The sequence below is a fragment of the Euleptes europaea genome, chromosome 2 (assembly GCF_029931775.1).
Source record: "Euleptes europaea isolate rEulEur1 chromosome 2, rEulEur1.hap1, whole genome shotgun sequence".
Lineage (NCBI taxonomy): Eukaryota > Metazoa > Chordata > Lepidosauria > Squamata > Sphaerodactylidae > Euleptes > Euleptes europaea.
The window spans coordinates 8589330-8604623 of NC_079313.1; the positions used below are offsets into that span (position 1 = coordinate 8589330).

General features: G+C 49.9%; 1 protein-coding gene across 1 annotated transcript; it reads left to right on the top strand.

Annotated features, from left to right (window-relative positions):
* Positions 1–331: 331 nt before the first annotated feature.
* DOHH (deoxyhypusine hydroxylase) lies at positions 332–8932 on the top strand. Its single transcript, XM_056845052.1, has 4 exons — positions 332–607; positions 3560–3636; positions 5982–6219; positions 8616–8932. Exons 1-4 carry the CDS (start codon positions 334–336, stop codon positions 8930–8932), a joined length of 906 nt encoding a protein of 301 aa, XP_056701030.1. The 5' UTR covers positions 332–333.
* The last annotated feature ends 6362 nt before the right edge of the window (positions 8933–15294 follow it).

A 15294-nucleotide genomic window follows, 5' to 3' on the forward strand; every position in this document is an offset into this window, starting at 1 on the left:
CACCAGATTACCATCCGCCGCTCATGTGGAGGAGTGGGGAATCAAACCTGGTTCTCCAGGTCAGAGTCCACTGCTCCAAACCACCGCTCTTAACCATTATACCATGTGGGCTGCCAAATACTAGTCCAAAAGATCTCCTGGACGCCTGGTTAAATGAGGAAAAAGTCATCTTTCCTTGCGATCTTCAGAAATAATAAAATTGCAAAATCGGATTCTGGAGGGAGGGGATTCTCATGGAACCCTTTCTTTGGTTCTTGTTTAGGCGTCCGTCGAGTTTTGGCGTAGGTGTGCCTGCCTCCTGAGGGCACCTGGACCTGCCCTGCCAGACACAGCATGGTGTCGGAGAAGGAAATTGAGCAGATTGGCCAGACCCTAGTGGACTCCGGCCAGCCCCTGAAGGGCCGCTTCCGGGCACTCTTCACCCTGCGCAATCTGGGGGGGCCGGCCGCCATTGAGTGGATCAGCCGGGCCTTTGGGGACGACTCTGCCCTCCTCAAGCATGAGCTGGCCTACTGCCTGGGGCAGATGCAGGATGAGCGAGCCATCCCTGTCCTCCTGCGGGTGCTGCAGGACACGTCTCAGGAGGCCATGGTCCGACACGAAGCAGGTGAGGAAGAACGGGGGTGGCGAGTGGGGGGGGGGTGAACGCTTTCAGGTAGACTCTTCTTATAAAGAACTCTTACAAAGAACTCATAAAATCATAGAGTTGGAAGGGGCCACCAGGGTCAAGTCCAACCCCCTGCACAATGCAGGAAATTCACAACTACCTCCCCCTGCACACACCCCTAGTGACCAGAAGATGGCCAAGATGCCCTCCCTCTCATCGTTTGCCTAAGGTCATAGAATCAGCATTGCTGACAGATGGCCATCCAACCTCTGCTTAAAAACCTCCATGGAAGGAGAGCTCACCACTTCCTGAGGAAGCCCATTCCACTGAGGAACCACTCTAACTGTTAGAAAATTCTTCCTAATGTCTAGACGGAAACTCTTTTGATTTAATTTCAACCCGTTGGTTCTGGTCCGACCTTCTTGGGCAACAGAAAACAACTCGGCACCCTCCTCTATATGACAGCCCCTCAAGTACTTGAACATGGTTATCATATCCCCTCTCAGTCTTCTCCTCTTCAGGCTAAACATACCCAGCTCCTTCAACCTTTCCTCCTAGGACTTGGTCTCCAGACCCCTCACCATCTTTGTTGCCCTCCTCTGGACACGTTCCAGCTTGTCTACATCTTTCTTAAATTGTGGTGCCCAAAACTGATCATAGTACTCTTCTTTATAAACAAGTTACTAATCCTTATGACATTCAGAGCATACCATGTCTTGGCAAGAACTCTCCCAGGGCATGTTTGTTGCACAGGCAGATGTTTGGGATACAAAAGATTAAGAAAAGTAGTGGGATGGGGGCCGGAATAATGTGTTTGCACACAATAGGCGAGGGGCTATGACTCAGTGGAAGAGCCTCTGCTTGGCATGCAGAAGATCCCAGGTTCAATCCCCGGCACCTCCAGTTAAAGAGTCTGGCAGTAAGTGATGTGAAAGACCCTTCTCTGCCTGAGACCCTGGAGAGCTGCTGCTGGTCTGAGTAGATTATACTGACTTTGATGGACTAAGGGTCTGATTCAGTATAAGGCAGCTTCATGTGTTCTTATGCCCTAGAGAGACAGATGGATAATTCCTTTTATTTAGGAATCTGTCACTCAACTGGATAATCTGAGGGTTCTTTTAGCAGGGGTGGATTTTAGTACTGCATTGGCAGTCGCCAAATTTCTTTCACAGTCAATTAAGATTAAAAAATACTAATTTCCTTAAGGGTTATTTAGATAGTTCCTTTTTTTCCTTTTTATTTTGGTCTCAGTGTGATATTGTTCAGGGCCAAATTGGCCATATGAACAGTATCATTAAAGTAAATCTTTTGCCCCAGAACCCTTTCAGGATCAGCCAGATCGTTCTGGGGCATTAGTCCCTCAACAACCATGGCAGTCTATCTGGAATTAGAAGAAGAAGAACAGTCGGTATTTATATTCCGCTTTCCTCTACCTTTTAAGAAGAATTAAACCGGCTTCCAATTGCCTTCCCTTCCTCTCCTGACAACAGACACCTTGTGAGGTAGGTAAGGCTGAGAGAGCTCTGAGAGAACTGTGGCTAGCCCAAGGTCACCCAGCAGGCTTCATGTGGAGGAGTGGGGGAAACCAACCCGGTTCTCCAGACTAGAGTCCACTGCAATTTTTTTTTAATTTAAATTTTTATTAAATTTTATAACAGAAAACAAATATAAACATAAAACAAACAAAACAATAAGTAAAATAATACAAAAAATACAAAAAACAGAAGGGTATCTATATATCTTAGTTAATACATTCTAAATTATCCAATATTCAAAAAATGATACCCCTTCCCCCTCCACCCACCTAAAAAACAGTGACCCTTCACCTGACTTCCAAAGAAGTGTCTAACCAGTTTATACTATTTGTAGATACCAAGATATAAAATTTCTCTAGTTTCTATAACTCGTTAATTATAACCGTAAAATCCGTTTTTGCCAACTTATCCCAATATGAGGCGGCCTTTAACCATGTTTGTTTAAACACTTCCATGTCTTTCCCATGTAGGAATTCTGTTAGTTTGGCCATCCTCATATACATCCATAATTTCTCTCTCCAGATGTTAATTGAAGGTTTATTCGCTTGCTTCCAAACTTTAGCTATCACAATTCTTGCAGCAGCAAAACTATATTGACAAATAATCCTATCATTATCATTCATATTGCTTGGTGGTATACCCAATAAACTATAAGCTATTAACCACTACACTGCGCTGGCTCTCATAGAATAGAATTTTAGAGTTGGAAGGGGCAATAGAGGCTATCTAGTCCAACCCCCTGCTTAATGCAGGATCAGGCTAGACCAACCCTGACAAGTGCTTGGCAAGCCTCTGCTTGAAGTCTGCCAGTGAGGGGAGCTCACCACCTCCCTAGGAAGCTGATTCTACTGCTGAACGTCTCTGACTGTAAACAACTTTTTTGCTAATATCCAGCCAGTTCCTTTCCGCCCGCAATTTACACCCATTATTGTGAGTCCTCTCCTCTGCTGCCAACAGGGATAGCTCCCTGCCCTCCTCTAAGTGACGGCACTTCAAATACTTCAAGAGAGCAATCCTGTCCCCCTCAACCTCCTCTTCTCCAGACTAAACATTCCCAAGTCCCTCAGCCTTTCCTCGTAGGGCTTGGTGTCACTGTGTTTTAATCCCACCCTTCCTCTGTGGTTTCCCTTTCTCTGTTTTTATCCTCACAACAGCCCTGCGGGGCAGGCTTAGGCTAAGTAACCAGCCCAAAAGCCATCCAGCGAGTGTTGTGGCAGAGAGGGGATTTGAACCTAGTCACAGTCCGACAGTTCTGCCCCTCTACATCACGCTCAGTCCCTTCCATCCCCTTCCTGGATTGTTCCCCACCAAAAAGGCCCCCTCTCTGGTGTTTGCCTAGCTTGGACAAACCATCAAAAGTTACCCTCCCCCCCCCGGTTACTAACAATTGTCATCATTTCTCTCTGTTTCCTTACAGGTGAAGCTTTGGGAGCTATTGGGAATCCCAAAGTGTTGGACGTCTTGAGACTCTACTCCGAGGACCCCGTTATTGAGGTAAATCGGACGATGAGGCTTTGGAGACAGCCTTGCCCTGCCAAAGCTCCCAGAGGGGCCGTGGCTAAGTGATAGGGCATCTACTTGGCACGCGGAAGGCCCCAGGTTCAATCCCCGGCATCTCTTGTTAAAGATCAGGTTGCTGATAAAGTTAATATCCCGTACCTAAAAGAAGAAGAAGAACAGTTGGTTTTATATGCCGACTTTCCCAACCACTTAAGGAACAATCAAACGGGCTTACAGTCGCCTTCCCCTCCCCACAACAGACACCCTGTGAGGTAAGTGGGGCTGAGAGAGCTGTGACTAGCCCAAGGTCACCCAGCTGGCTTCACGTGGAGGAATGGGGGAAACAAATCCAGTTCACCAGATTAGCCTCCGCCGCTCATGTGGAGGAGTGGGGAATCGAACCCGGTTCTCTGGATCAGACTCTACCGCTCCAAACCACCGCTCTTAATCACTACACCATGCTGGCTCTCCTGGAGAACAACTGCCAGTTGGAGTAGACAATATTAACCTTGATCGACCAAGGCAGTACAGGTTGAGTATCCCTTATCCAGACATCCAGAATCTGGACTGACCCGAAAACCAGACTTTTTGATCCAATGTGCAGGCATTATTCACAGGCCCTCAGCAGCATGCCAGTTTGCTTTCTGATGGTTCAACGTACACAAAATTATTTAAAATATTGTTTTAAATTACATTCAGGCTCTGTGCATAAAGTGTATATAAAACATACATAAAACATAAATGAATTTGGTGTTGAGACCTGGGTCCCATCCCCAGGGGAGGGGGCCATGGCTTAGTGGTAGAGCATCTGCTTGGCAAGCAGAAGGTCCCAAGTTCAAGGCAGTAGGGTGAGGTGAAAGACCTCTGCCTGAGACCCTGGAGAGCCGCTGCCGGTCTGAGTAGACAATACTGACCTTGATGGACCATTGGTCTGATTCAGTAGAAGGCAGCTTCATATGTTCATTATGTATATGCAAATATTCCAAAATACAGAAAGATTCAAAATACGGACCACTTCTGGTCCCAAGCAGTCCGGATAAGGGATTCTGAACCTGAATAAGACAGCTTAATGCGTATTCTTGTGTGATAACACAGCTGTAGTCTGGGGTTGACCGTTCCACCAAAGCATTTTTTTGGAAAATCCAACACTGAATTTTGAGACTGAGGGCTTTGTTTTTAGGATATGAAAATTCCTGGTTTCAACAAAGCGTCTTCAGCGGGGGCGGGGATAGCTTCTCAGTCTCCTCTAGAGTAAGGGCACATTCACAAGGCAAGAGATGGGCATGGCTGGAGAGCCATGTGTTAAAAAGGAGGTCGAAAACGGAGGGGTTCTGCGCTGCCCCTTGATCCTGCAGAAGTAAGAGGAATTGGGTGGGAACAATTCCTTTCTGAGCCCTGACCTGGATGGCCCAGGCTAGCCTGATGTCGTCAGATCTCAGAAGCTAAGCAGGGTCAGCCCTGGTTAGTATTTGGATGGGAGACCACCAAAGGAATACCGGGATTGCTGTGCAGAGGAAGGCACTGGCAAACCACCTCTGTTAGTCTCTTGCCAGGAAAACCCCAAAGGGGTCGCCATAAGTCGGCTGCGACTTGAAGGCACTTTACACACACACACAATTCCTTTCTGCTTATCTTGTGTGGGAGTTCTACCCAAACTGTGCTGCAAAGGAAGGAGGATTTTTATTGGATGCCAAGTAAACATATTTGCATAATTTATTCTGGTTTTGTCGGTCAGATAAGGGGGTGGCGGACAGTAGGTTGTAGCCATAATCTCCTTTCTCTTAACCCCCACCCACCCCGAAAAAATCTTTTCCAACTCTGTCTGCGGCTTGTGAGATTTGGGCCATATCTCTGAAGCCATGGGGACTAGAATCTTGTGTGGCTTAGTGGTTAAGAGTGGTGGGTTGGAGTGGTGGACTCTGATCTGGAGAACCGGGTTTGATCCCCCACTCTTCCACATGACCAGCGGGCACTAATCTGGTGAACCAGGTTGATTTCTCCACTCCTACATATAAGGCCAGCTGGGCGACCTTGCGCTAGTCACAGCTCTCTCAGCCCCACCTACCTCACAGGGTGTTTGTTGTGGGGAGGGAAAGGGAAGGTGATTGTAAGCTGGTTCTCCCTTAAGTGGTAGAGAAAGTCGGTATATAAAAACCAACTCTTCTTCTCCTGTTAAAGTGAGAGCGCTAAGGTGCTCCTGTTCGACGGCCAGCGCCGCATTTTCACACTGCAGCTCGAAATACGCATAGCCCTGGACAACGGGCCTATCCTCAGTCCGGTCTTTAACGGGCGAAAAGGGAGTCGAGAGACAATCGTCATTTGTCTTCAATCTCGCGCAGGTAGCGGAAACATGCCAGCTGGCCGTGAAGAGGCTGGAGTGGCTTCAGATGCGCAAAGCGGAACCCTCGACCGGCCCCTACAGTTCCGTGGACCCGGCGCCCCCTGCCCCGGAGGAGGACGTGGGGAAGCTGAGGGAGGCGCTGCTGGACGAATCGCGGCCCCTCTTTGAGCGCTATCGGGCCATGTTCGCCCTGCGGAACCTCGGAGGAGAGCCCGCTGTCCTGGCCCTCGCTGATGGTGAGATCTCATGGTGCCGCTCCCCAAGCAGGGAGCTGGTGTGGGGTTAAAGTCATGGAATCATAGAGTTGGAAGGGACCGCAAGGGTCATCTAGTCCAACCCCCTGCACAATGAAGGAAATTCATAACTACCTCCCCTCCATGCCCCCAGTGACCCCTACTCCATGCCCAGAAGATGGCCAAGGTGCCCTCCCTCTTATCATCTGCCTAAGGTCATAGAATCAGCATTGCTGACAGATGGCCATCTAGCCTCTGCTTCAAAAGCTCCAGGGAAGGAGACCTCACCACCTCCTGAGGAAGCCTGTTCCACTGAGGAACCGCTCTAACTGTTAGAAAGTTCTTCCCAATGTCTAGAGGGGAACTCTTTTGATTTAATTTCAACCCGTTGGTTCTGGTCCGACCTTCTTGGGCAACAGGAAACAACTTGGCACCCTCCTCTCTATGACAGCCCTTCAAGTACTTGAAGATGGTTATCGTATCCCTTCTCAGTCTTCTCTCCAGGCTAATCATACCCAGCTCCTTCAACCTTTCCTCATAGGACCTGGTCTCCAGACCATCTTTGTTGCCCTCCCCTGGTCACATTAGGGCTAAGCGGCGGCCATTGGGCAAGTCCTGGGTTCAAAGGTTGCTGCAGGTGCCCTCGAGCCGCTGTTCCCCTACAACCTCCACTGCAAGATGGAAGTTAAGCAAGCAGTCTGTGGGGGTGGTATTTTATGGAGCAGTCACACCCTGGCTCTCAACCGGGACTCAAACTTCGGATTTTGTGCCCCGCAGCCCTTTTTGAGAGGCAGGCGCCAGCCGGGAAGTCATCTCGACCTCCCAGCGAGGTCCCGCAAGCCCGGCAGCCCTTTCTTCCCTCCCTGGCTCATACCTAGGGCAACAGGGCAGACATGAGTCCCTGACCCCGTCTCACTGCCCTCCCAGTCAGTTGGCTTCTTAGTTGGCCCCCGTATCTGTTGCTTCCCTCTGTGCTGCTAACTGTGAGCTGCAAAGGAACAGCAGTGCACGAGGAACACGTTTAAACCAGGCCCGAGGGGCAATCCTCCCCAAGGAGTCTGCCTGCTGCATCTCTAAATGGTCCTAGCTGTGGCCAGGGGTGAGGACTCCCGTCTTGGTTCTTCACTGGGGCATTTACAATTAATTGCCTGCCCTTAGAGGAGGTGGTTCGTTGCATCTCTGCATGAATCACCACTGTTGAGATTAATTTCTCACATTCTGAAGCTGCTACCCAGATCACAGACTTATGCAGAAACACCAGAGGTAGATTCCACTGCATGCAGTGTGGTGTAGTGGTTAAGAGTGGTGGTTTGGAACGGTGGACTCTGCTCTGGAGAACCAGGTTCGATTCCCCACTCCTCCACATGGGCGGCTGACGTTAATCTGGTGAACGGGGTTGGTTTCCCCATTCCGACGCACGAAACAAGCTGGGTGCCATTGGGCTAGTCACACTTTTCAGCCCCACCTACCTCACAGGGTGTCTGTTGTGGGGAGGGGAAGGGAAGGTGATCGTAAGCTGGTTTGATTCTTCCTTAAGTGGTAAAGAAAGTCGGCATATAAAAACCAATTCTTCTTCTTCTTATACTTATGTGCTCTGAAAGTGCACTTTTGGGGGAATACAGCAGTGTTGGAAAATGATCACCCCTCAGAAATTTGGGCCATGCTGCTCAAGAAGTTGACCTGCGGCAGGATAAAGCCAATATGTGCTTGCATTCTGGCCCCATTCCAGTGTTGCTGGGATTTGCCCCTTCCAGCACCTGTGGGTGGCAGTGGTTGCATGCGTGCTGAGCCAGCGTGGTGTAGTGATTAAGAGCGGTGGACTCTAATCTTGAGAACCGGGTTTGATTCTCCACTCCTCCACATGAGCAGCAGACTCTAATCTGGTGAACCGGGTTGCTTTCCCCACTCCTCCACGTGAAGCCTGCTGGGCGACCTTGGGTTAGTCACAGTTCTCTCTGAACTCTCTTGGCCCCACCTACCTGGGGAGGGGCCGTGGCTCAGCGGTAGAGCATCTGTTTGGCATGCAGAAGGTCCCAGGTTCAATCCCCGGCATCTCCAGTTAAAGGGACTAGGCGAGTAGGTGATGTGAAAGACCCCTGCCTGAGACCCTGGAGAGCTACTGCCGGTCTGAGTAGACAATGCTGACTTCGATGGACCAAGTCCGTATAAGGCAGCTTCATGTGTTTATGTGTACCTCACAAGGTGTCGGTTGTGGGAAGAGGATGGAGACTGTAAGCCAGTTTGATTCTTCCTTAAGTGGTAGAGAAAGTTGGCATATTAAAACCAACCCTCCTCCTCCTTTTTCTTGTTTTTCTTCTTGTTTTCCTTTATGTTTTTCTTCTTGCTTTTCTTCTTGTTGTCTCACAACCTCAACGAACCTCCCAAACCCTCTCTTCCAGGCCTGAAGTCCAGTGGCGCCCTCTTTCGCCACGAGATCGCGTACGTCCTGGGCCAGATGCAGCACGAGGCCTCTGTCCCGCAGCTGACGGCCTGCCTGAAGGATGCGGCTGAGAGCCCCATGGTGCGCCATGAGTGCGCCGAGGCCCTGGGCTCCATCGCCAAGGCCTCCTGCCTGGCCACCCTGCAGACCTACGCCCAGGACGAGGAGCGGGTAGTCCGGGAGAGCTGCGAGGTGGCCCTGGACATGTACGATTACGAGAATGGGGTGGATTTCCAGTACGCTAACGGGCTGAGCAAGCTGCAGGCCTCGGACTGAAGGCGTGGTTGGGGGGGGCTGCTTGTCGCTGTTCCCCCTCCCCCAGCTGCCCCCTTTGGCCGCCGCCTGTAATTCCACCATCATTTGGCTTTCCTCGGTCCCAATCATGAAGCAGGAGGCCAGCCAAAGAAACTTTGCCTCGGTCATTAAATTATTTCTGCTTTTCCTTTCTTGTTTTCTCTCTCAGCTGGATTGGGGGCACGGCACAGGTTCCAGCAGGAGCTTTCTGATGGGCTACAAATTTTCAGTGGTTCTTCTGGGTGGTTCCAAAGAGGGTGCCTTTCCCCGCTCCTGTTTGTTGCTCAAAGGTTTCTCCTTCAGTGCTAATTTCCACTACATCAGCCCTTGCTGTAAATTTTGGCTTACTTGGAAATGACCTCTCAAGAGCGCCAGCATGGTTAGTGGTTAAGAATGTCGGACTATGATTCTGGAGATCCAGGTTCGAATCCCCACTCATGCCATGGGAGCTCGCTGGGCAACCTTGGGCCAGTCACAAACTTTCAGCCTAACCTACCTCGCAGGGTTGTTGTGAGGATAAAATGGAGGAGAGGAGAAGTACGTAAGCCGCTTTGGATCCCCCGTTGGGGGATATTTCCCTTCTCCTGTGGGACCATCAAGAGCTGATGGCCAAGGTGCCCTCCCTCTCATGATCTGCCTAAGGTCGTAGAATCAGCATTGCTGACAGATGGCCATGTAGCCTCTGCTTAAAAACCTCCAGGGAAGGAGAGCTCACCACCTCCCGAGGAAGCCCGTTCCACTGAGGGACCGCTCTAACTGTTAGAAAGTTCTTCCTAATGTCTAGACGGAAACTAACCCAAGGTCACCCAGCTGGCTTCATGTGGAGAAGTGGGGAAACCAACCTGGTTCTCCAGATTAGAGTCCACCGCTCTTAACCGCCACACCACACTGGCTCTGGGGAAGAGAGAATTATGGGTCTCACCCTGAGCTCCACGGAAGAGAAGAAAAAGGCAGACTAGAAATTGTGGTTGGCTGTCTGGGCAGAGGATAGACTCGAACCCAGGCCGTTCAGCTTGCCAAATCCTTCCCTTCTCGTTGGGTCTGTGGGGAGCCTCTGGCTCTCACAGATGATTCTAGTCTATGGTTTAGGCTGCCAGTGAGGTATTTCGAGCAATGCCCTGGGCAGGGTTGCCAACCTCCAGGTAGTGGCAGGAGAGCTCCTGCTATTACAACTGATCTCCAGCTGATAGAGATCAGTTCCCCTGGAGAAAATGGCCGCTTTGGCCATTAGACTCTGGCATTGAAGTCCCTCCCCTCCCCCAAACTCCGCCCTCCTCAGGCCCCACCCCAAAACCTCCCGCCGGTGGCGAAGAGGGACCTGGCAACCCTAGCCCTGGGCCGCAATTTGAAAAAGTTTTTGGAGACCAAGTCCTATGAGGAAAGGTTGAAGGAGCTGGGGATGTTGAGCCTGAAGAGCAGACGACTGAGAAGGGATATGATAACCATGTTCAAGTACTTGAGGGGCTGTCATAGAGAGGATGGGGCCAATTTGTTTTCTGTTGCCCCAGAAGGTCGGACCAGAACCAACGGGTTGAAATTAAATCAAAAGAGTTTCCATCTAGACATTAGGAAGAACTTTCTAACAGAGCGGTTCCTCAGTGGAACGGGCTTCCTCGGGAGGTGGTGAGCTCTCCTTCCCTGGAGGTTTTTAAGAAGAGGTTAGATGGTCAGCTGTGATTCTGTGACCTTAAGCAGGTCATAGATTCTATTCTAAAGGGATTCTATGACCTTAAGCAGATGATGAGAGGGAGGGCACCTTGGCCATCTTCTGGGCATGGAGTGGGGGTCACTGGGGCTGTGGGGAGAAGGTAATTGTAAATTTCCTGCATTGTGCAGGGGGTTGGACTAGATGACCCTTGCGGTCCCTTCCAACTCTATGATTCTAACCAGAAGCATCAATCCTGCGGGCTCTTCCCTCCCCTCCTCCATGCACTTGGGTTGTTCCTCATCGGTTGTTTTATTTCGACCTGGTTATCCTGGGCCAAATCCTGTCTGGCCCCGCCCACCCCGTGCTGGACGGAGCCTGGGACTTCAGCGCTCTTGCGTGACCCGGCAAAAGCCTTTTCCCGGCCTGATCTTTCGGTGTCAGTTTTGGCCAGAGAAATATTTTCCCCTCCCGTTTGCGCCTGCCAAAGCGCTTGTAGACCCCCACTCTCCCACAATCCTCTTACTGTGTTTTAAGGTTTTTTACTAAACCGGTTAATCGGCTTTTTGCTCCGTTGCTGCCTGGGGTTGGGGGGCTGGAGAGATCTCTTTTGCTGCCTGCACTGAGGATATGGATTTGATCCTTTTCCAGAGATTAACAAAATGGCCGCTCTCCGCGCTGATCTGCTCTTCTCGATATTTGCTGTGTGAGCAGTGGAACGCTTGCTGTGGTTCTCATGCCTGCTTTCTAGCCACACACACAAACACATTTTTATTTTATTCAATTTATACCTTGCTAGGGTTGCCAGCCTCCAGGTAGTAGCGGGAGATCTCCGGGGATTGCAACTGACCTCCCGCTGAATTACAACTAGTAATGAAGCTGAAGACCATGTATTCTCCAGGACTTAATAGAGATCTGGGATTCCTGTCTCAGGACCAATGCTGATTTCTCCACACCTACTACCCCTCTGCATATCACACTTCATCCAGTCACACCTGCTAATGTCATTTGCTTGCTTTTGACATTTACATTGCCGTGGTGTGTCTAGGTCACTCATCTCTGCTTAAAGATAGATGGACTCACATTCTACTTGTATCTGAAGAAGTGAGCTGTATCTCACGAAAGCTCATGCCCTGCCAGAAATTTTGTTAGTCTTTACGGTGCTACTGGGCTCCTACTCTTTTCTACTGCTAGTGACAGACTAACACGGCTACCCATCGTGACCGATAGAGATCAGATCACCTGGAGAAAATGGCCGCTTTGGAAGGGGGAATCTATGGCATTGTGCCCTGCTGAGGTCCCTCCCCTCCCTAAACCCCGCCCTTCTAAGACTCCGCCCTGAAAACCTCCAGGTATTTCTCAACCCGGAGCTGGCGGCTCTGTACCCTGCCCTTGCCCAACCAAGACGGGTTCAGGGCGGATGCTGACATATCTCCCCCACCCCAGTTAAGACAAGCCCCACTGGATCCGACCACTTTAGACTGCCATCTTGCTTTCTACAGATGTCCCCAGAATACTCAAGGGCATAGAATCTAAAGCAGTCAAAGGTACACTGCCTCTGCACATGGAGGGTCTATTTAGCCAACAAAGCTCATAGCTATTGCTGGCTCTGTCTTCCTATGAATTAGTCTAATCCCCTTTTAAAGACCTTTCAGTGCCGCTTCCAGTGGCAGTGAAGTCCACGAGACATGCAATGTGTGAATATAGTTTTGGTGCCCACTTATTTCTGTACTGTTTTTTTTTTTTTATTTCCTTGTATGGATCAATACTGTGATTTCTCCTTACGCTTTTCCCCCACAGCCAATCCTCCCTGTGCTGCAAATGTTTTTTCGCGTTAAGCCATGTAAATGGTATAAGTTGTATGCATGAACAGTGTTTTAAATCACAGTTTAAAAACTGTGTTTACATGATGCAAATGCATGCATAAACCCAAATGGAAAAGGAGGGGGGGAATGAAATGAAGAAAAAATAACCATGTATTAAAAGATAGACTTTAGGAAGAATTTTCTAACAGAATGGTTCCTCAGTGGAACAGGCTTCCTCGGGAGGTGGTGAGCTCTCCTTCCTTGGAGGTTTTTAAGAAGAGGTTAGATGGCCATCTATCAGCAATGCTGATTCTATGACCTTAGATAGATCACAAGAGGGAGGGCATCCTGGCCATCTTCTGGGCATGGAGTAGGGGTCACTGGGGGTATGAGGGGGAGGTAGTTGTGAATTTCCTGCATTGTGCAGGGGGTTGGACTAGATTACCCTGGCGGTCCCTTCCAACGCTATGAATATTCTGTGAACAGGGAACATTGGTTCATCCCTACATGTTTCCTGCCATTGGCTGTGCTGCTCTGACGTCACAGAGATGCTATCCTCAAAAAGGGAAGCAGGCCAAGATAAAATGCAAATATAATGAGAAATGAAAAGGGGGAAATCTCATTCTTTCCTTACAACCCTCATGTGTCTGAGGCTGCAGCTAGCTGCCTTACAGAAAAGTTCAATATGTGTTTGGGCTGTACCACTTCAAGTGGGGGGGCTTCCATGATGGATTGCCTCTCCATGCTCCAACCCCACCCCTCGCGCATAGAAAGCTAGCATATCTGGGTGAAAGGTGCTTTCCTTTCTCCCTGATTTTCTATGTGCAGTGAAAGGCGGTTGTAAAGGAGAACCCATTCACTCACAACAGCTCCGCTCCTGCGGTTTGAAGCGGTACGGCCCAGACGTGGGTTAACTGCCTCCATGAGGACTAGGCTGTCAAATAAAGGCCTTCAGGAGGTTGCTGAAATTTATGCTTTTGGAGAAAATGCCAGCAGAAATGCGACGCTTGTCTGGCAAGTGGACAACTGGCAGGATTTGCCCTCAAAGCCGGCAGCTGCTGGCCACAGTTGTTAGTAGATACTTAAATATCTGGTGCTGATTAATGGAGGCCAAGGCCAGGAGCCAAATAATCTATCCCCCCCCCCCCAAAAAAAAACCTCTCCATGAATTTTCTCAAAGGCAAATCTAAACAAAAAAGAACCTTTGGTTATGATTCAGCATATGACTCCCTATTGGACTGCCTCTCCTGCTTTGGCTCCTCCACCACCCACAGGAGGTGACTCCCCTAGGAGATCGAAAAAAACGTAAGGGGAATCCTGATGGTTCGGGTGCCGTTTAAAAGTTTTTGAGTATTAAGTATAGGGTTGCCAGCTCCAGATTGGGAAATACCTGGAGATTGTGGGGGTGGAGCTTGAGGAGGGCAGCATTTGGGGAGGGGAGGGAACTTCAGTGGGGTAGAAGACCATAGAGTCCACCTTCCAAAGCAGCCATTTTCTCCAGGTGAACTGATCTCCGTCGTCTGGAGATCAGTTGTAATAGCGGGAGATCTCCAGCCACCACCTGGAGATTGGCTACCCTGATTAAGTAGCTCCTTTTAATTTATACTGATATGTGTTAGTTTTTAAGGTTTTATATATATACATGTGGATTACATTGCTGTTCGCCGCCCTGAGTGTAACTTTGTTGGAAAAGAGCAGGATATAAATTGAATGAATGGTGGAGTGGTTAAGAGCGGTGGTTTGGAGCGGTGGACTCTGATCTGGAGAACCGGGTTTGATTCCCCACTCTTCCACGTGAGCGGCGGATGCTAATCTGGTGAACCGGGTTGGTTTCCCGCTCCTACACACGGAGCCAGCTGGGTGACCTTGGGCTAGTCACAGTTCTCCTAGAGCTCTCTCAGCCCCACCTACCTCACATGGTGTCTGTTGTGGGGAGGGGAAGGGAAGGTGATTGTCAGCCGGTTTGAGTCTCCCTTAAGTGGTAGAGAAAGTCGGCATATAAAAACCAACTCTTCTTCTTCTTCTAAATCATGCCGGCTCTCCTACTTTCATCTGAGAAACGAAATGTCACCAAGATTTTGGCAGTTTAGCTGGTCCGATCTGCAGGGTTTGCGTTCTGCCAGGGGGTGTCCTAGGGGAAAAAGGCAAATGCCTCAGCCCAGGAAAAGAATATGTCTGCACTATTGTTTACACACACACCCTTTGAGCAAGTGATGGACAGAAACATCAGAAAAAACCCCAAGCCCAAAATAGCCTGGTGACGGTCTCCTTCTCTCCTCCTGTTCAAGATCTGCGCAAATCTCCCTCCCCTGCCGTGGATTCCGCACCATCTGTGTGCCCGATTTAGAGATCAGAGCAGGAGAGGGTTTTTTGTCCTTGCCGGGTCAGCGAGCTAAGTCGAGGACGGCTGATTCTTTGCAAAGGTGCCCTGATTCCTGAGCTACGGATTGGGCCTTGGGGGGATCTCCAGAAAAGTACCAGAGGGCACAGTCTGGTTGTGTAGCTGGGTGAGCCACGGGCCGCTAGCGTCTTCTGCCTCTTCCAGGGCATAGTCGGTTGGCATTGCAATCCGGTTCTTCCTCCATGCGGCTTCTCAGGTAAGGTTTCCCATTCTAGTTCCAGAGATACATCCAGGTGGGGGCTCTTCCACCCTAATGAGAGCCAGCGTGGTGAAGTGGTTAAGAGCGGTGGTTTGGAGTGGTAGACTGATCTGGAGAGCCAGGTTTAATTCCCCACTCCTCCGCATGAGCGGCAGATGCTAATCTGGTGAACCGGGTTTTGATTTCCCCACTCCTCCACATGAGCAGCGCAGGCTAATCTGGTGAACCAGGTTGGTTTCCCCACTCCTACACGTGAAACCAGCTGGGTGATCTTGGGCTAGTCACAACTCTCTC

Coding starts and splice junctions, on each gene's coding strand:
- DOHH (XM_056845052.1), top strand. CDS start 334: ATGGTGTCGGAGAAGGAAATTGAGCAGATTGGCCAGACCCTAGTGGAC. Junction 3,637..5,981: donor CCGAGGACCCCGTTATTGAG/GTAAATCGGACG, acceptor AATCTCGCGCAG/GTAGCGGAAACATGCCAGCT. Junction 6,220..8,615: donor TGTCCTGGCCCTCGCTGATG/GTGAGATCTCAT, acceptor CCTCTCTTCCAG/GCCTGAAGTCCAGTGGCGCC.